Source organism: Cyclopterus lumpus, chromosome 23 (genome assembly GCF_009769545.1).
Source record: "Cyclopterus lumpus isolate fCycLum1 chromosome 23, fCycLum1.pri, whole genome shotgun sequence".
Classification (NCBI taxonomy): Eukaryota; Metazoa; Chordata; class Actinopteri; order Perciformes; family Cyclopteridae; genus Cyclopterus; species Cyclopterus lumpus.
In genome coordinates, this window is record NC_046988.1 from 3,837,255 (window position 1) to 3,858,348 (window position 21,094).

General features: G+C 43.5%; 2 protein-coding genes across 3 annotated transcripts; one reads left to right on the forward strand and one right to left on the reverse strand.

The window, feature by feature from the left end:
* Positions 1-616: 616 nt before the first annotated feature.
* Positions 617-17,626, forward strand: slc13a4 (solute carrier family 13 member 4). The gene is made up of 16 exons (XM_034526151.1): positions 617-739; positions 7,139-7,267; positions 10,180-10,316; positions 10,576-10,751; positions 10,997-11,060; positions 11,717-11,753; positions 11,866-11,928; positions 12,019-12,203; positions 14,496-14,615; positions 14,868-14,969; positions 15,274-15,375; positions 15,448-15,560; positions 16,240-16,367; positions 16,482-16,643; positions 17,137-17,274; positions 17,489-17,626. The coding sequence occupies exons 1-16, from the start codon at positions 617-619 to the stop codon at positions 17,624-17,626; spliced, it is 1,917 nt and encodes a 638-aa protein (XP_034382042.1).
* Positions 17,627-19,662: 2,036 nt separating this feature from the next.
* LOC117726088 (cytochrome c oxidase assembly factor 6 homolog) lies at positions 19,663-21,094 on the reverse strand. 2 transcript variants are annotated; one of them, XM_034526153.1, is made up of 3 exons: positions 20,916-21,094; positions 20,433-20,578; positions 19,663-20,235 (listed from the first exon to the last, which is right to left on the reverse strand). In XM_034526153.1, the coding sequence occupies exons 2-3, from the start codon at positions 20,574-20,576 to the stop codon at positions 20,137-20,139; spliced, it is 243 nt and encodes an 80-aa protein (XP_034382044.1). In that variant the 5' UTR covers positions 20,577-20,578; positions 20,916-21,094; the 3' UTR covers positions 19,663-20,136. The 2 variants fall into 2 exon arrangements, with proteins under 2 accessions (XP_034382044.1, XP_034382043.1); XM_034526152.1 differs by having other exon boundaries at positions 20,433-20,582.

Genomic DNA, 21,094 nt, shown 5'->3' on the forward strand with positions numbered 1-21,094 from the left:
TTGTTTATGGTTATTTTGTATATTCTTTTTTAATGTTAATAATTTCATTTTATCCAGCAAACCTAACATTCCAATAATATTTCTTAATGTTAAGCATCATTTTCCTCTAAACGCCATTAAATAAATTCCCCTGTCGAGGCAGTTTTGCTGCAAAAAACTTCTGGATACGCGCACACGCACACACCCACGCCCCTGTGAAAACTTTACTCGCCCCTGATTGGTCCAAACAGGGCCAGAGAGGGTGGGCTAAAGCCGTGATTAATTAGCATACCTATCCGGGCTGATAAATGTGTCGGCAGCCTCACCTGATGCCTCAGGCAGCACCACGCGGAGGAGGAGAGGGTGAGGTGTGCATGGCACGAGAGTGGAAGTGAAATTCTGATTTGGGAAGAAACAAGGTCACTCACCTCACAGCGCCACGCACAGGTCCGTCCACAGCCCGCGGTCTGTGCGTAAAAGCGCACAGCCAAAGCAGAACTTTACGCAAAGCAGACGGCTTCCCTCTCGCTCCTCCGGCCGGTTGCGGTGTGTGAGACCTTCCCGTCGGCCGATTGGTGACTTTCACACCCGGTTCTGCTGAGTTGTGTCCGGTCCGATCCAGAGCCCCGGGTCATCCATGAGGCTAGAGGCCGCGGCCAGCATGGAAGTGTTCAGGAAGCTGTGGAAGGCGCGGAAGCTGATCCTCGTGGTGTTCATCCCGCTGTCACTGCTTCCCTTACCGCTCATCCACCCCACCAGCGTGAGTACAATACATTGAATATTGTTATCTTTTAAATATAAATGGAAAAGAAAGTTTAAAATGCCAGAAAGTCATGATTCTCAAATTAAGAGTACAATGCAATTGGCTGGCAGAATTTAAGGAGATTAATAAAATACAACAAATCAAACTAGTTAATACCACTGGTCACTTTAGAATAATTGCTACTATATTGCATGCTGCTTACAGCAATATTGATTTTTAATTGTATTTCAACACTTTAAAAACTAATTTAGTTAGCATTAATAAATATATCATCAAACCACATAAATACCTAGAAAACCCCTGATGAAGCAGTAAACAAAACAATCCAGCTGATGTGTTCGTGTCCCTCTGAGTAGCTGCTAATGGCTTCACTATCTTGATGGGATTTTGTGTGTGTGTGTGTGTGTGTGTGTGTAAGAGTGAGAGAGAGAGAGACTAGAGACAGAGAATCAATCAAAAGGCACACTGTCCACTGTGTTGATGAATGCTTGTCTCGAGCTGTCCGGATCACCAGCTGAGCGGTGTGTGTGGAGAGGAGATGTCGCGACATGTTGATGAGATGGCGATGCTGCTAAAGAGGGAGAGAGAGAAGGAGTGAACCACTTGAATACCCATTTAGACCGGCGCTCAATCAGATTGTTTTCTGTGACAGAAGTTCTCATTCTGCCTCATAGCTCATGTTTGTCTTTGATCAAATGTGCCAGACAAGTGAGAGTGCCTAGGACACACACCTCTGTCAACCTCACGGCACAGAAAACAATAGTTTACCTTTTGTTCGGTTTTTTGAGTGGGCCTATAGGCCATGAACAGAAACCGATATTTGGCATCGTCTGGCTGTTTTAATTTAACTTTAACTTATTTCCATATACACACATAACATCCCATTTCAAGTTTAAAAGTGTTGAATTGATTTGAATTTAAGAGCAGCAGATATAGAAATACTTTTTGCAATATGTAGGCACACCAATGAATTACTTTTAATGTCGAACGTTAAACTGTGTAGTAGTGTTGCGTAGTTATTTTAATAAAAAAATAATTATGAAATATGGCACTTTGCTGGTCTAGAAACGCTGATTTGTCTGCAGTGTAACCGGTTCAAGACGACACATTGTGCCAGTGCTTCTTATGTGTTTCTCTATGTGGCCTAAGAGGTTTGGACACATTAGCCCCAGTTTGTGCCTTTTAATGTATGATCGCTATATTACAGTTACAGTGATGAGCATCAGGTGCTCTGCAAAAAGAAATATCTCAAAATCTTTGAAAAACTTGAAAATCTGGCAGAAAATATTAATGTGTCTCTTATTATCAACTATATTTCCTTCTTTATATTATTATATACTTTCATACAAAATGGCAGGTTTCATAATTTTTCTGGTGCTTTACAAAAATAACGAGGACATTATGTTATCTCCAGCTACCTATATCAGAACATACAGCTAACATTCATTGTATTTTGTTTGACTATGACTCACTTTAATGATAATTCATGAGAGGCATCGAACTGGGGCCAGGTCCAAATCTGGGTCAAACACCAAAAATCCTTTTCCTATAAATCATATAATATAATTTTGTCTCGTGATTACGCAGCACTGAATGAGACATGCAAAACGGGACAACAGTTTAAAGGTATCTTAAATAAACAAGTGGGTTTGTCGCTAATATTCTTATAAATAATCATGCAGTCACACGCTCATTACCACATCGCTAATATTTACTTTCCGTTGTGTTTTTAACACTCGCCAAATACGTTGCTAAAGAACCACCATCTCAAACAATAGCTGCGCGAGATGTGACAGGTGTGTGCGCCTATGTATTATTATAAATGGTCGCTTCTGCGTCACGTCATTCATATTCAAAGGAACTGTTACTTGTTCAGATGTTGTCCGTCAGCCAATCAGCTCTGTGGCCCGGGAGCCTTGCTGTTATGTCGGGGCTGATGGATGTTTGGCACAAGTTAGCGGTGCAGGATGAGGCCAACCGAGAACAAAAACTTCACTACAAAGAAAAAGAAAAACGATCAGAGCAATTAAGTTATATAATCACCCACCAACACGCTGGATTTCGGCCCCACGTGGTTTCCTTACGACACCAGGGACCCCAGACTGTGTCAAGAATGTGACGGGGGTCTGAAGAGAGAGAGAGAGAGAGTGAGAGTGTGTACGTGTGTGGGTTTGGAGTAGTAGGCCTACTGTGTCCAGCTGCAGAAAGGCAGAACATCTGTTGGATGCAGTCAGGCCAGGTCAGAGGGATGGGGAGAGAGAGACTTGACAGAAATCCCAATGTATACTTTGATGCAAATAAAATGTTATGCATTTAAAGTACTGTTGGAAATACCACCGTTAAAATGATTCCCATGTTGGTATATTATGAGCCGAGAGCCCTGAAACTCAGCAGCTGACGGTAAGATAGGTGTTTAATGTTGAGTGCATGTGCTTTCGTTTCGGTGGTTTCTCACATCTCACTTTGTGTGTGTGTGTGTGTGTGTGTGTGTGTGTGTGTGTGTGTGTGTGTGTGTGTGTGTGTGTGTGTGTGTGTGTGTGTGTGTGTGTGTGTGTGTGTGTGTGTGTGTGTGTGTGTGTGTGTGTGTGTGTGTGTGTGTGTGTGTGTTTGTGTGTGTGTGTGTGTGTGTGTGTGTGTGTGTGTGTGTGTGTGTGTGTGTGTGTGTGTGTGTGTGTGTGTGTGTGTGTGTGTGTGTGTGTGTGTGTGTGTGTGTGTGTGTGTGTGTGTGTGTGTGTGTGTGTGTGTGTGTGTGTGTGTGTGTGTGTGTGTGTGTGTGTGTGTGTGTGTGTGTGTGTGTGTGTGTGTGTGTGTGTGTGTGTGTGTGTGTGTGTGTGTGTGTGTGTGTGTGTGTGTGTGTGTGTGTGTGTGTGTGTGTGTGTGTGTGTGTGTGTATCTAAAGTCACTGTTTTTCTTTCTCAATGCCAATCCATGTCCACAGATAAAGGGAGTTGATGAGACAATCAATGCACTTCTGTTGCATGCTGAGATACAAAATTGGCCTGTCAGCTGTAAAAACTGTCAGAGTTTGAGCAAAACTTCCAACTTATCCGATTGAAGTTTTTAGGTCATGGAGATATGCTGGACATGCACATCCTTAAAACCACATGTGGAACTCTTTGGTTGGTTAATTCTGGCTAATCCAGAGATATAAGGATGCATATATAGGGGCGCATATATACAGCCCACCGAGACGATTTCACCTCGGGCACTCGAGCATCACATTCTTACATTTTCAGAACATTTAGCTTACATTCCAAAAAATATTAAATCCTTGAATTCTCATGCTTGTCACTGCAGTCTGACCTCAAAGAAAACCTATCGACTGAGGTTGCATCAGCGACGGATGTTTGAGGATCTGATTGAAGCTGCAGTCCTTGTGCGGCAACTATCTTCTGATAAACAAAGACCAATAGTCAATGATCAGTGACTGCTGAATCAGACCATCACCCTCTGAGTTTATTTAGTCGTCCATATTGGTCTCTCGAAATCTCTCCATTTGTTCTCAGGCTACACACTAATACGTTTTAAACCAGAGTTTTAAAACAAAAAGGATCTCCGTCCACACGAGCGTTTCTGTCCATACTAGCGCCGTTTCGTTGGTGTCTGCTCTCCCACTCGTTGCTCTGCTGGTGACTGAACTCCCTGTCGTACTGTAGAGCATTTATGCTTTAGTTCCTTTACAGTGTCTGTGTGGACTGCTCAATAGTTGTGCACAACAAAATAAACAAAGTCCTCCGTTTTGTGTCCATCGCCCTCCTCAAAGCTGCACACCGTGACTTCAGGCTTTGAGCAAGGGGATGGACAGCTCGCTAATCACGACAATAACAGCTGCTTCCTCCGTAGAATTATAAAATGCAGAATTTAACTGCACAACAGCTTCTAGTACAGACAACACGCCTGTAATCAGTCATTAATGTTAAATGAACCACTCGTAGTCGATTGATAATCAAGGCTGTTATTTGTGTTCTTCCGGGAGAGGGTCACGTGATCGGGGCGTGACAAATCAGGGAAAGGCACGTCGTGACTGCTACGACCTAATCAAGTAGCGGCGTCTACGTCATTGTTTTAAAACGTATGCGGCGTCCAAACTAGGAGGTAACCCCTGAGCTTTTAAACGTATCCGTTTCTGGTGCTCTGAAACTGCGGCCTAAACGAAGCAAAAGATATGCGTTTTAAAATGGGGACTTAGTCTTGTGGACAAGGCCTTAGCTGCCACATCTCTTTTGCTCTTTCCCCTCTTCTCAGTGTAAATTACAGATTATCAGTCCGACACCTAGCTTTGCTTTCATCCTGTTATTAGGCGACCTCATGTTTCTTGAATGTAACATTAGGGTGGAGACATGCTGATTAAAACAGTAGTTAGAATACACCGTTTGTTTATTGTCAACTCTTTTTTTTTTTTTTTTTTCTTTCTACCACATTCTCTCTTTGTGAAGTTTGTATGTGCTTTGAGAGGATTTAAACTGTTACACTTTCTTTGGCAAGGCCCTTTTTGGTTATGAACCCTAACAACTTGTTCTGTTCTCAGCCTAATCCAACAGCTGTGGCTGGAAATGTGCTCTTTCCTCTTGCCAAGTTAATCCACAGTGAATCATCCAAACAGGAGCACACGTTGTTGTGTTGGAGTTACAACCTGTGCATTGAAATCCAAATCAATACCAAGCCACTGCTGCAGGAAACTACTTTGGTGATCCCACAGACTGCATATAATGGTGGACGTAGTCCTTGTGATGTCCCCTATTGGTTTTTGGACTGTTGTTCTGAAGCCTTGAGTTTAGACTTTTGGCCATTGCCATCTTGGCTTTACAACCAGAAGTGACACAAGAGGGTGGAGCTAAGTACAACCGAATGTTGAATAAGTCATTTTTTTCGGAGTCCAAAAGGACAACTTCCAGACTGGACAAAGACGTGGTAGTGACCTGTCAATCACAAGGTAGCCACACCCTAAACATACCTGCTTTGTGGTCTATTATACATTCCCATCAGCCTCAGCTCCACTTTGCTTTTATTGTAAACATAGGAACTATTAGCACGCTAACATGCTGAATGAAGTTGGTGAACATAGTGAACATAATACCTGTTTAACATTAGCATGTTTGTAATTATGTGCATGCTGCAAGCTAGTGTTGAGCTCATAGCACCGCTGTGCTGAAGTAAAGGAACGTTGTAGTTTTTGTACTTTTTTTTTTTTTTTTTTTTTTTTTTTTTCATTCATCAATTCAATACCAACAAAAAGGATTTCATGGACATTTTTTAACGTTAAACTAGATTGTCTTCAAACAGGACACAACAGAGATGCAGAAATCGTATTAAAAATGGGTGCTATGCAACGCACTTGGCAGTGATTTCTGTAAAGTCCATGGTTTGAATACCTGTCTGGCCATGCTTCATCCTGAAGTCCTGTGGCTAATTCTCTCCCCTCTGGGTTTATTAATTTGAGATTAACTGACCTGTTGCTGGCAAGATGTCACAATGAATGTTGCTACAAGCACACACAGCATGTGGCAGAATTGGAAGGTGCGTATGTTTACCAAATGTGGGTTGCAGGTTAATGGATAAATCACTCTATCCGAATAATTATTTTCAAAACGTGTGCAGTGGCGTAATTTCTAACAGTGCCTTTGCCTCCATTATTTGACCTCCATTTGATCTGGTATTAAGTTTGTGCAATTTGAGTGTCAACTATAAGGACCCATCCTTAAATTTGGGGTATAAAATTGTCCTCCGAGTTTTGTGAAAGGTTAAATAAAAGTCTTGGTAATCTTCACAAGGCCTTAATAAATGTCACGAGATTCCTCTTTAGTTTTCAAGGTTGGGGAGCCTGTCGCTAAGCCCTCTGCTGTTGCGACAGAGCAGTATGAGAGGCTGGTATGTCGATATTATATAACCATTACCAGATTAATGCAACATCAATGTGTGTGTGTGTGTGTGCTCAGTCAAGTTAGATTCTGAGTATAAACCCCACAATACACATTCATACACAAAATGCTAATCACAAAAACTTTATTGCTACCAGTCTGATATCTGTCCGATAAATATGAACCTAGCCAGAAGATCGTTAATTTAGCATTAAGACAGGAAGCAGGGGTACATAGCTAGCCTAGCGTTAACGTAATCTGTTTATAACCCGAAGTTATACCACAAAGTGTCATTTGCTTTCCAAACGTTGTTTTTAACAACAAAAGAGAGGTAGGTATGATTATTTTCAGACCTTTGGTCAGAGGCAGGCTAGCCGCTTCCCCACATTATGCTGCTAAGCTAACCATATCCTGGCTGTAGGCTTCGCTTGTTTCTCATAGTTTCCAAACATTTCTAAATATACAAAAGAAGTATGAAGATGTGTCTTATCTGCTTGGTGATGAAACATTATTTGTTCCTTTGTTTTCTCATTTATAGGAGGCATGCTGTGCGTACGTGCTGATGGTGACCGCAGTCTACTGGGTGTCTGAGGCTGTTCCCCTGGGTGCTGCTGCTCTGGTACCAGCCTTCCTCTATCCGCTCTTTGGGGTACTCAAGTCCAGCGAGGTGAGTCTCCATGTATTGTCAGCTGTCTGTCTGTTTTTATAGTTTTAGTGCAAACATTTTCTCAATGGAAAATGGAAAAAAAAGCTCCCTTAGAATTGGTGAGGACAAAAGGGGTCAAGGACAGGAAGCAATGTAGTTATAGTGCTACCTATAGCACTCTAGTTAGATAATGTGCAATATAATCTATAAATTGTTTATCTTTATCCTTATCATTTTTGCTACCAAATAAGGGTCAAATTCGGTAGCTTATTTGGTTTATTACATTTCTAAAAATTCAAAGCTGAGTTAATGTATTTTTTTTTTGCCACTTGAAGACAGAAGAGCTACAAAAGAAACTCACATCATTGATATATTATTACTATTTACACATCCAGCAGACTTAAAACAACAACATTATCACACAATCTGAGTTCATTCAATCGGACAAATCTATGTCCAATATTCACTTTTGTTTTGGCTTCCCTCCATACCTCATGTTAGCTTGCAAACACCGGCTAATGCCAGCTAGCATTAGCATACTTATCATCTTTTAAAAATAAAAATGCTGCTATTGGATACAGTGATCTAAAAGAGGCGAACAAGTCACATGAGGCAGGAGTGAGGGGATGCTTTTATGTTGGTTTTGTCACTTCAGCCTTTGACAGAAAGCTAACATTTTGAGTGCCCTCTCCACCCCCTGCGCTCTCCCATCCAATAGACAAATTAGCTTGGCACTGATAACATTATCTCATCACAATGACCACATTTACATGGTTTGCAATTTGCTCAAAATCAGTGTGATTAGAAATTGCCTCGTAAACAAGGAATTCAGATTGCTTCAACAGAAATGATGATAGTATAATACTGGAGCTGGGACACGGTGTGTAACGATGAACTCTATTGACCTTACCCTAGATTAGCCTATGCTAAAATGTGTCTGTTTACATGGGATACTGACAGTTCCATTGATATCTCTATTTACATACTTGATAACGGAGGATACCCATTCCCCGTTTTGTCTCAACGTCTCCGTGTTTTCTGGAAGCGATGCGAAACATATCTTTGTTTTGAGAAGATTAAACGTGGTTCTGTTGTGTCAACCTTTGTCACTTTTGAAGGGGGAAAGTGAGAGAAACACTTATGAGAGCTAAATCATGTAGGGCTTAACAGCAACGCAGAGAACCAGCAATGCCGGGTTATCCGGTTGTGACGACACGTTGCTGTGCTTTATAGTAAGAGTCAGCTGATCAGATTACTGTTTATGTGGATGTACAATAAATCCAGATCAGGAAGAAAATGTTTGAAAGGCCTTTCTGTGCGCTGACACACAAGTATTTTACAAGATCTCAGATCCATCTGTATGTGTCCGTATACTTTTAAGAATGTGAAAGGTTTCTTGGATGAGTTTCCATGGGGGTTTTACAATATGTTAATGAGTTACGTGTCAGTGTAAAGCCGAGGCGTCATCGCTCAACCTGGTACTCATCACCATTATCCACTCATCACCCACTGGTGTTTTCTCAGTGGTGTTTCATCTCACAGTACATGCGTTCAAACATGCCAATCAAACATTCGACCAACCATCATCCCCACCGCCAAGTCCGTCTCCTAGGAAGATTTGATTGGTTCGATCGATGATGACAGCCGATAACATTCTAGTAACACAAGATTCCTCTCTGTTAACCCCCCCCCTTCACCTTTCTTATCAACCGTTACATAAAATGTGAGCTGTGCCAAATCGCATTGACAAACAAGCTGCCTGTTAACGCGGCTCTAAGCCTCTTGCGATGGCGCTCTCTAAATATGTCAGCAGAGAGCTTTATGCAACATATTCTGTTTTTGTATCGTACTCCCGGTCCTCCCTCAACTTTCCCAAATGAACCTAAGTACTGGCAGAACACCTTATAACACATTACTATTTATGGTACATGCAACTAATGTTGAATTATCAACATTTTCTAAATCTGTTTTAATGCTGGTAATTCATGGCAGAAATATCTATCTCTTGCTAACTATCTACTGCCACTCTTTGTACGGGTTCACTCACTGAGCGTGGACTGGAACGGCGTCGCTACAAATTTAGGCCGATATTTATTCCGGTTAAAGTTTCTCTTAAAGTCGAGATGAAGAATGCTCTTTTAACCCTTTTAGACCAAATGCACCTATTTGACAATATGCCAAACATTGCAACAAAAAAATAACGTGTGTGTGTGTGAAGCTAGAACTGACTAATGTCAACCAATAATATCGTGACATCCAACTATCAAGCAATCTGTAACTTTTAGCTACAAGAAAGGTGTGTCTCGGTCCTCTGTAGCTCCATATCGCGCTACACCCTAAGCCTACCCACCTTTTTACTGGTCCAATCAAATGTGAAGGATTGTTTTCAATCCCTCTTTTAGCTGAATATGTTCAAATATTCAGTTTCGCAGAGGAATACTCACAGTACATAAACTAAAGATACTCTCACATCTGTTTCACTGGGCCATTAAAAACAACGATATCATGTTTAAGAAAATGACCCTGAAACTATAGTGCTTGTTGGCTGTACATCTAAAGTAGGAGGAGAGTTTAAAGCATGTCCCTGCATCCTGTGTAGTTTCTTTCCTTTGGGTCCGTTGAAAAGGCAGAGAAAGAGTACGATAGGGCCATGTGTAAAAGTGTCCAGCAGGAGGAAGTGCAGCAGGTTTTAGGTGAGAGGTGAGGAGACGCGGTCTTATACAACACTTTGAGGTCGGGGACGCTGCGGGTGGGAAGTGGGGCAGATTAAAAAGAACAAGTGGGAAACTGTAAGTGTTGATCCAAAAAGAAGGAGGGGGAAGTGGCAAAGTGCCTGAAGGAGGGAAAAGCAAAAGGCCCCGTCTACTTCATCTTCCTGAATTTGAATTCACACAAACTTTCATTTTGAAATGTTCCTCTTTGCTTATGATTAGGTGGCAGCGGAGTACTGCAAAGACACCACTTTGCTGCTGATGGGAGTCATCTGCCTGGCCGCCTCTATTGAGAAGTGGAACCTGCACAAACGCATCGCTCTGCGCATGGTGATGATTGCAGGGGCCAAGCCTGGCATGTGAGCAGCACGCACGCACATCCATGCACTCGCTATACACAATACTCAACCCTCAGAGCGAGGACTGACACTGCTTCAATTCAGTTTATTTTGTGTAGCCCAAAATTACAAATTTGCATCAGAGGGTTTTACAATCTGTACACATATACGACATCCCTGACCTTTGACCTCACATCGAATCAGGAAAAACTCCTACATGAATGTAAAAACACACACTTGGAGACAAAGACATGATTCCCTGTCCCTCTCTGTCCTCCAGGTTGGTGCTGGGCTTCATGTGCTGCACAGTGTTTCTGTCCATGTGGCTCAGCAACACGTCCACCACAGCCATGGTGATGCCCATCGCCGAGGCCGTCCTGCAGCAGCTGATCTGCACCGGTCTGGCCGACGGCCACATGGACTCTGAAACCGCTGAGGCCCCCGAGGACGACAGCGGTACGTCCGGCGCCGCAACCACGGGGGGAGGTTGTTGAACTATAAAAGCTTTTTTTCGAAAAACATCGTACACTAAACAGATGTTGATAGAAATGCTTGACTGCGTGCATGGATAACAGTCGTAAACCCAAAAGGCACAAATATGTGATGTGTTCAGAAAATAGTGTCGCAGAACAGTTGATCTTGATTATAGTCTGGCGGCTTCACAAACAGTTCAGGCTTGTGACAAATGTTGTTGTCTGCAGCTGTTTCAGACAAAGAAGAGAACTTTGACAAAAACCAGCTGGAGCTACTCTATCGCAACAACAGGTACGTGTGTGTGTGTGTGTATGTGAGATAAATAGCAGTTTTGTTCTCCACAATTATCCTTGTTTTCTTCTCGATTGCAATTCCCATTATGTAACACTTCAACTTTTTAAAGTAAATTTCACTTTTGTTTTGTTTTATTGCCGATCAGAAATAAGGTGCTGCAGGACTAAAAGTTTCATCGTATTGAAGTCCATTAATTTTTTAATGGGTTTTCACAAGCTGAAGAGATTTTCCGTGTTTTAAAAAAAGGCGATCGCTAAATGAAACTACAAAACGTCATCACGCTAAATACTCTAATCTGCTTTTAGCCTAGGGAAGACATGTGCCCATGTTGTGGCTTGTTTATAGTCGTTAGCTTTTTACTTCTAGCGATTGCGTTCACGCTTCAAAAATCAGATTTTTATTTTTTTTTCATTTTGGAAGATTGCCAGTGGAAGCATCATAAATGTGTATTTGATTACTTTCTGCATTGATGCAAAATCCCAAAAATACTATATTTGCTGGAGGGAACTAGCGCGATGCTAACTTCTGGGGTTGGCGCCACCTCTGCAGCATCTCGTGCATTGGATTTCCCTCATTAGCAGTAACCCCGGGATCATCTGACGTCTTTAGTCATTGTGAAGTCTTCATGTTCTCTTCTCTTGTCCCTCTGGCAGCGACTGCACTAAACAGGAGCTCTGCACACTCAGCGAGGTGAGACCCTCCAAAGGCTTTTTTCTTTGCCAAGCAGACAGAAGTCAAATCATTAGAAATCCAATGACGCGAGTGAAATCCTTTTCTCTGAGTCCGTTGCTCTTGTTCTCAGGTGCAGATCGGGGAGGCCAATGGTTTGGGTCTCATCAGGCACACCAATGGACACCTGCCGCAGGTGAGGCACACACGCAGGCAGTCACGCTCACACGGGACAACATTTTTCTTCCTCCATTCATTCACAACAACCCTCTCTCTTCCCTCTCAGGTTGCGATCGAAATCCCGAATGTGAAGCGGGTGAAGATGAGGAGGGACTCCCAGTATCCCACCAAGAGGGATCACATGATCTGTAAATGCCTGTCGCTCAGCATCACCTACGCCGCGACGATCGGCGGCCTCATCACCATCACCGGCACGTCGACCAACCTCATCTTCGCTGAGCAGTTTAACACGTAAGCACACACACACACACACACACACACACACACACACACACTCTCTCTCTCTCTCTCTCTCTTCGAAAGCCTTCTGGGTTGACAAGCATCCAGGATCCGCTGGCGGTGAGAATAGATATTATAAGCAGCTTTAAAAACTGGTATCAGAGAGGTGTTTTGCTCTGGTATTAGCTCCCGCAGACACCATCTCAACTCAAGCTTATTTACAGCTCGATTGAATTCTTGGCTGCCGTGCCGGTCAGACCGAGACAGTTCAAGGTAACCTGGTTTCTGGGAGGGCTCGCAGGCTCTGAGATCAAACTAATCAGCCCCTACGATCCTAACAGAGCCGATTTCCTCCAGCCGCAGCACTAAGCCCGGCAGAATGGCCTCCTTCATGTTGCAGCTTTTTGGACAAAGGTCAGGTTTTGATTCTGTGTGTGTGTGTGTGTGTGTGTGTGTGCAGTAGTACGAGTAATCCTGGAGTGATGGTACGAGGAACAGCAACAAATAAATAAATAAATACTCCCTAAATATTGAATTTATTTAAATATAGTGAGATTGCTAGTCAAGCTGATTTGACTGACTTTGAGTAAAACAATAGCCTGAGGTTAACATCTCTAAGTGAGAGGTCCCTGGTGACTGAGGTTGGTGAGTCAGGTCAGTCAGGCCAAGTCTGTAATGAGCCCATGTGAGTACGAACAGGTCAATCGATCAAATACATGCATGCTCAGCAAATCTCCTCTTTTGAAAATGTACTGTGATCATTAGTTATCTCATATCAGCTGTGGGTACGCCAGATCGAACCTGAACTGTGTCCGCATATGTGTCCACGCTTTAATGTGATCAGCCTAATTGGATAGTGATTGGATACATTTTGTGGTCAAAGGAGCGGCTGTAAAATGACGGATAAACACATTTCATTTCCTTTAAATTCTTCAAAATAAATGTCCTGGGGTTATTTTTGCTGCTTCCTCTTCCTCCGTGCAGTATTAGAAGACTTGTGCATACTTTTTTATTTTTACTTTGAGTATATTCTGGAGCCGCCCCTTAAAAAGTACATACTGTCGCAGGCTGTGTTTAATTTGGACATATTACTTTTTTCACAACATTGCACCATGAACTTGTTGACCTTGTGGGCTGCATTTGACGAACTATGTATTGGGACATTCTAAATCTTTTTCTGGCATACTAAATAGTCCGGCAGTATGGGTATTGTAACACACAGTTGTTTTATTGAAGAACAGCAGCTAACAATTAGCTTCATAGGAATTCATTTCCTATAAAGCTTTTGTTTTGAAGCAGCAAAATCAGGAAATGTTGGCTTTTCCTCAGCAGTGACTGAACTCAGACGGCAGGTCTCAGCTGTGCTCCAGCCCCGGTTGCCCTTCTCTCCTTGTGTGGGGCCGAGACGTTTAATAAATTGTCCCAATTGTGCTCACATGCTGTCGACAGCTCACCGAGATCCCAACTCACTGCTGGGCACGTGGTCTGGCTGATGGGATCCCAGTGTGAGCTACATCTGACCCTCGGAGCTCGACTTTCATCTGTGCAAACATTTCTTTACTGCGGCGCTGCACACTGACGGTGGCTTTGATAGTGTGTGTGTGTGTGTGTGTGTGTGTCGACCCTTCTGGCCACCCCACCCCCCCCATGAGGCGGAGCTTTGGAGGGGAATGCACACACCATAGTTGGTGGTAGCAGCATGGAATCACTGACAGATGCTGACATGCAATAATTACATGTATGTTGATTGATATTAGAATGTTTATTCTATCACACATCACCAGAAACCTAGCAGAAGATCAGCAAAGAGGCTAAAGAGCAGCTTATTATCGACAGTATCAACAGTATATTGCTGTTGCCACTCACTCCCTCCTTATAAGGGTGGACAGTCACGGGAAGGACGGCGGCTGTCAGTCAAAGCAAAGACCAGAGGTCAGAGGAGGTCGGATGATGGGGGACAAATGGTTATTTTGGACTGGGATAAGCTCCCATTTTTATCAATAGGAGCGCAGATCAGTGGTCACCAGGTTCAGCCTTTAAAGATGCATCAATATATCACAGACTTGCATGTCAGAATCAGTGCGGCTGTTGTTAAATGATGGATCTTGTCGTCAGTGATTGGTGGCCCTGTGCTAACATTAGTGCGACTGTCTCCAAATGTAAAACCACATATCCCATCAGCCCTCCTCCTTTCTCCTGTTGCAAAGGTCCTTTCTAGCCATCAAAGTATGAAACGAGTGTTACAGGACGACCGCCTGCACACGCAGTTGAATTAACTCTGCGTCCCTCTCTTGGTCCTTTCAGTCGTTACCCGGACGCGAAGGTCATCAACTTTGGCACGTGGTTCATCTTCAGCTTCCCCATCGCCATCATCATGCTGATCCTCACCTGGCTGTGGCTGCACTGCCTCTTCCTCGGCTGCAAGTGAGTGTGTGCGCGTGTGTGCGCGTGTGTGCGCGTGTGTGTGTGTGTGTATCCTACTGTACTGTGTGAGTTGGTGTTGGCGTAATGCATCTTATCATTATCGACTCAATAACCGCTCTGTCTGTCTGGAGTTGAGGCCACTGCACCTGTCGGTGTCCTGTGGCTGCAGGTTAAATAATGAAGGGAAAAGAAAACAGAGCCGGTGTGTCAGGGGGCCGCGTGGTTGATGCTGTTATCGTTCTGTGCGTTCAGCTTCAGGGAAACGTGCTCGTGGAGTAAGAAACGCAAAACCAGGAGAGAGATTCTGTCGGAGAGGAGGATCCAGGAGGAGTACACCAAACTGGGACCCATCAGGTAGGTTTCTCCTGACTGGAATCTCCTGACCCTGGAATATTTCAAGTTGTATTCATGGGAATGCCCTCAATTCCTTACACTGACAAACAACATGAACAGAGCAGGAAGAAAGACCGTTTGGAAATGGTCTTAGCTACAGGAAATGTATGGGGAAAATTCATTAACTTATCTCTTGTACGCAATTTTAAAAGCTTCTAAAATGTCTCCAAGTCCCATTCAAAAATAGAGATGAAAAGCTTTTAAAGTCCCAGTAAACAAGTTGTTTGGCAGTAGCCTGTGTGTGAGGTGTGTGTTTGTCTCCCAGCTACCCAGAGGTGGTGACCGGTATCTTCTTCATCCTGATGACTCTGCTGTGGTTCACCAGAGATCCTGGTTTCGTGCCCGGCTGGACATCTTTTTTTGAGAAGTAAGTACCAATAGTGAAACAGACACACACGATCACACAGACAGGAACATCTGTGGGTGTTTTCTCCCTCAGGAAAGGCTACAGGACCGATGCCACTGTGTCTGTCCTTCTGGGCTTCCTGCTCTTCCTCATCCCTGCAAGGCGACCCTTCTCCTCCTCCTCCTCCTCCAGCTATAGGAACACAGGTCAGGACCCAAAAGAAAAGATATTTAGAAATCTATGTTCAGCTCTATCCATTAGTCAGCCACAACCATTATGATTTACCTCTAAGTGCGACAAAATCGCACAAAGTTGCACAATCATAAACAGTCAATTGCCCTGCTCCTAACAGCCTGTGCAGGTTGATTTATTGCCTGTATGCTGCAGGTTCAGCAGGTCAGAGTAGACTCTGCTTTAACAGTTGTGCAACAGTTGGAACAGCATTGGAAAAAGTCATTAATGTATTTCGCTGTGCTGTGTACACATGATGTGTTAGTGCTGACAGGCTTAATGATTAAAAAACGTGTACAATTGATCATTAATATTTCGCTATAGTTTGCAATAATAAATTAATGATTAGTTCATTTTAACTTCAAACAGTAACATATCTTGGTAATTACCTGTAAATTACCTAAAAATGTATTTACCATACATATTAGAGACTACAATGCAATGCAAAAAATATCAATTTCAGCAGAAACTCATCTCTAAATTACCAACCAAAAATTCACAAATATTTAGGTAAGAGAAACAATAAAAAATATCCACGACAAAATGATTTATAGATATGACGCTAATTTTAATAATGATTTATTAGTTATACGAGCAACAGGTCACCCCGTTAGCATTCCAGCTGTACTGACATATCTTCTGTGCGTTTTCAAGCACCCAACGACAACTCAGACTCCGACCCGCTGGCTCCCATGATCACCTGGAAGGACTTCCAGAGGCTGATGCCGTGGGAGATCGTCATCCTGGTGGGCGGCGGCTATGCCCTGGCTGCTGGTTGCAAGGTATGATGCATGTGTTTGTGTGTGTGTGGTTGCATTACTGTTGAGGGTTGGAAGACATTTTCATCTCCAAGATTACAAGCCTGTGTGTGTGTGTGTGTGTGTGTGTGTGTGTAGGTGTCCGGCCTGTCGGTGTGGATCGGCAGACAGCTGGAGCCCATGAGCGGTCTTCCTCCGTGGGCCGTCACCCTGCTGGCCTGCCTGCTGGTGTCGGCGGTCACAGAGTTTGCCTCCAACCCGGCAACTCTCACCGTCTTCCTGCCCATCCTGTCAGCACTGGTATGAAACGCGACCCCTCAATACCTGGTCCTCCAGTACCTACCAATGCACGCAGACAGTCTAGTCTCCTGCAGCGTCATATAATCCAGTGTTTGTGACTAAACTTAGCTTTGCATAAAGACTAAAAACAAAGGGAGAACCCAAAAGTATCGAAAAAATGAAAAGACACTGACTTTCTGACTTTTGTTCCTATTCCTTTAAAAGACGCACATTGCCTGTCATCTTCTTTACAACCTGCTGCGTTGCAGAAGCTACTCTGTCCACGCATACGTTTCCTAATAAGCGGCCATTTTGAACGAAGCATCACTTTGATGCTCCCCCCATGTGGATAATTGGTCTCTCCCACTGCACCTTGCTCGGACAATGAAAATAGGGCTGAAAGCAGTTTGGAATCCATTTACCTACTGGCTCATCTTCTTTTCCCTTTCCTTCTGTCTCCTCTCACCCCCTCCCCCCCCCCTCCATTGTTGTTTACCCACTTCTCTCCTTCTAGTCAGAGACTCTGCGCATCAACCCGCTCCACACTTTGATCCCGGCCACCATGTGCGTGTCATTTGGGGTCATGCTTCCAGTGGGGAACCCCCCCAACGCCATCGTCTTCAGTTATGGCCACGTGAAGATCAGCGACATGGTACGACACACACACACACACACACACACAGAGTCACATGCTCCTTCTGCACCTGCAACTTCGAAAGGCTCGAGAGCACAGTGTGTCAAAGTTGTTTTACAAAATCCGAGGGATGAAGAATTGCTCTTGCTGAACTTTATCCTGAAGTGTCTTTCGCATTGTTGAATAATTTCAACTATGTTCAAGTCACCATCTGTTTCTTCCCCTCCTCCAGGTGAAAGCCGGCTTCGGGGTGAACCTGATCGGCGTGGCGGTGGTGATGTTGGCCATCACCACGTGGGGGGTTCCCCTCTTCAACCTGAATGAGTTCCCGGCCTGGGCGGTGGCCAGAAACGTCACCGGGAGCTTATAACCACTGCCGGCTTTGGAGGATGAATCACCGGAAGACAGAGAGATCGAAAGAGAGAGAGAGAGAGAGTTTCTAAAGAGAGACAACAAGGAAATGACATCAAGAGGACGGTATTGCTCAGAGTCCAATCCTCTCGGATTAAACTGGACCTGAGGGAGGATGAAGAAAGGGAGAAGAAGAGGAGAGCAGAGAACCATTACCTGTTGCCTCGATGTAATAATTAGAATGATAATTGTATCAAGGGGGCACAAGGGGGCGGCACAAGAAATGCAGAACTGTGTGGAGCTCTGACTCCAGCAAAATAAAAAAAATGTTTTACCTCCGGCAACAAAGTTTGATGGAGATCCTGTTTTCAACGAATCACTGAAGATGTTACTAAAAGCAAAAAAAAACAAAAAAAATGTTTTTGGGTGATCAGGAATTTTGTTAAATGATTTATAATAGAACCAGAGCCACATCATGGCTTCCTCTGTGGATACGATTGATATTTAGATAGAAATACGCTACAGGGCTGATAGAAGTTAGCCTCTTTTTAACTGGGCGCTTGCTGAACCTCCGCTGCTCTCAAATGTATCGCAACCACGATGGGCTGGTGACAAGTGAGCTGAAAGAATTTGAGGCTTCAACTATGGCTGACACTGTACTGCATACATAGAGCTACTCGTCGTCAAGCCCTTCAGATGAACCCGGTATCTCATACGATACGATATCTGCTAAACGCTTGTGTCCTATCCCTGGATGTTCTCAGCATTACTTTGGAAATTGAGGTGTCTTAATGTGTGCCTGAAGTTTCTGGAGCTGATTATGTGCCCCATCACAACATTGAACAATCAACTCGCAGTACCAACTAGTGCCTTTTCATCCATATTGTTTCCCGTCATATTACACTTTCTCTTGTGGGAATCAGACCTCCAACCCTGACAGTGTTATTGCCTTGCTTTAATCTCAGAGCAGTGCAGGACCTTGGTTCACCACCATCCATCCTCCTTAAAAGATGGAGAGCGGGAGTGTAAGTGCTTTTTACTGTGCAACTGAGACCGTTAGAATATTAAGAGTGTACGCTGTACTGTATTTAAGGTATAAAAAGTTGCGCGCTGGTCGACTAATCAAACCACCGTGTGTTTTATGTAAATTCGATTTCTGAGCTTTCGCTTCTCTTGCAGTTTGGAAGGAGATACTCCTGCCATTGTTCTGTGTATTCAGCCAGGTGCTTTTGTCTCCTTAATTACTTCTTTGCCTTCAGCATCTTTTTGGGGGGGAGGGGGGTCATACTGAATACATCTGAAAACATTAGATTATGAAGATTATTTTGCTAGTTTGAGGTCATGAGGTTTATATGCCAACATACGATTTAAAAATTGAAACTGTGTGCTCGTCAGCCGGTAGAAAGCACTGTTATTAAGAATCAATAGCCTCTGCTTATTTATCACAAAAGCATATATGTTTTATGAGATCTTTGTTCCATTGGCATGTCAAGCAACAGGATGTTTGTCCGAGGTCAGGCGGTGTGACTTCTCCCAGCATGTGAGGGCTAAAGAGAAATGCAGATTTATTGATGAATGTAGCATCTGAAGGCTTCAGATAAGTGAGAGGCAGCACAGGGGTGTTTGCTCAATCACCTGTCAAATCACAACAACTGTTGATGTGAAAAGGTTTGCACATGACATTCACTGTACTGTGCAAAAATATAAAAGATGTGCTTTATATTTTTTACCCATTTTAATTGCAATTTTTTTCTTTTATATCACTGCATTTAAAGTGTAGGTCCTAGTGTGGGCAGAATCAAACGCTTTTATTTTGTAATTTATTCCGTTCTACTGAAGGTTTGACACATCTTGATGGTGTTGCAGCAGTGACCTTTGATCCAGGGGCCACACGTATTTTGTAAATACATACAGATTTGTAATATAAAGCCTGTTTCCGAATGAGCTGTAATATTCCTAAATTATGTGTTGTCTTGATGTCTCGTCAGGCAAAAACTAGAGGTAGGATGATACAACATTATACACGCACAACAATAAAACCACTAAAACCACAGATTGTTTGTATTGTATTTATTTACAAACAACACAAGTCAGACTTTTGCCCAATGGGGTCCTGGATTAAAAGGCGAGTATCGCCAAGCGGTAAAGATCAGCCTTGATTGATAAATCACACTGGTAAAATGTGATTGATCGAGTCTTGGGTCCAAACTCCATAGAGGTACCACCACTCTGGCTACGAGTAAGGGCTGCACTGATCATTAGTATTCCAACATCATTAAAGTGACAACGTTCGATGTAACTTTCAGGTGAAAGCCAACTGACTGGCTCTTTTCCGTCACTTGTCCTTTCGGTTTCCTTTGTTTTGAACACCTGGATGCAGCTCTTACCTCTACAAATAAATAACGACACAGGTGGAGTTCAGGTACTCTGTCCATAATAAAGTCCGGAGACTCATCTCCGAGCCCTGCGCCTCAAACCTGGTCTTAATGAGGCCAAAATTCTGCAGATTTTGAGTCTGCGGTCCAGGAGTTAGGAAGGTTGCCGGGGTCCTTCAGCAGGTGTGAATCCTTCCGTCTTCATCTTATCTTTGTATTTCAGGAAGTCTCTCCTCTTGGAGAAATACTTCACCTGTCAGGAAGATGGAAAAGATGAGCAACTATGCTGCGTACAGCTTTCACTTGCACGGTGAGAGTCGAGGCTGATAATAAATGACTGTAAATAATGACTTTTCAAGATTGTTGACATTGTGATTTTGCTTTCTGACTTCATGGTCTACACTAAAAACAGACATTGCTGATCACAAAGACAAAAAAGGGGTAGTTTACCCACTGAGCTGGGCAGTTTGCCTCAAACTCGCTCTGGAACTTCTGGCAGGAGTCCGTTTTGTCTCCATTGTCATCCAGACATTTCCACAAGTGGTCCCTGGCGTCCCAGCAGGCCTTCCTTTCCGCGGAGTTTGGAGCAGTCATCGCTACCTGACGCGGAGTTGAAAAGACCCATTTGACCAAGGGGACACTCTACACTAAAACACGCATTAACCTTTACTTGGAAATGTCTCATTATCCTCTTCAGTCTTGTAATACCTTTGCAACTTGCTGTATGTTTAGGCTTTGTTTACATCATGTCGGCCTCAAAAGACCACATATTTTAATGTAACTAGCTAACGTGACACCACACCACCGAGTTACCTTTGAAAATGTAACTTTCAATCGCTCTCAGATAGTTAATACAGTTAGTTAATAGCTAGCTAGTTAATTAACAACGATGGGGAACTGACTAACGCTTACAAGGACTCAGCTGTCACTCACCGAAATAACCACTGCAACGTCCACAATTATATATTTGTCCCAACCACCACTGCAGTTCGCTTCTGTCACTCCATGAAGCCCGAAAAAAGCAATACTGTAACTGAACCCCAAACCTTTGCAACGAGTTCACGGTCTGAAGCGGAGTACAGTGAAGGACGCGCGTACTTCCTGGTCGCTTC

Bases quoted from the DNA above. Each gene is read 5' to 3' on its own strand.
- slc13a4 (XM_034526151.1), top strand. From the start codon at position 617: ATGAGGCTAGAGGCCGCGGCCAGCATGGAAGTGTTCAGGAAGCTGTGG. The intron at 10,317-10,575 runs GTGAGCAGCACG...TCTGTCCTCCAG, and splicing joins GCAGGGGCCAAGCCTGGCAT to GTTGGTGCTGGGCTTCATGT. The intron at 11,061-11,716 runs GTACGTGTGTGT...TCCCTCTGGCAG, and splicing joins CTACTCTATCGCAACAACAG to CGACTGCACTAAACAGGAGC.
- LOC117726088 (XM_034526153.1), bottom strand. From the start codon at position 20,576: ATGACTGCTCCAAACTCCGCGGAAAGGAAGGCCTGCTGGGACGCCAGG. The intron at 20,236-20,432 runs GTAAACTACCCC...TCTTCCTGACAG, and splicing joins CAAACTGCCCAGCTCAGTGG to GTGAAGTATTTCTCCAAGAG.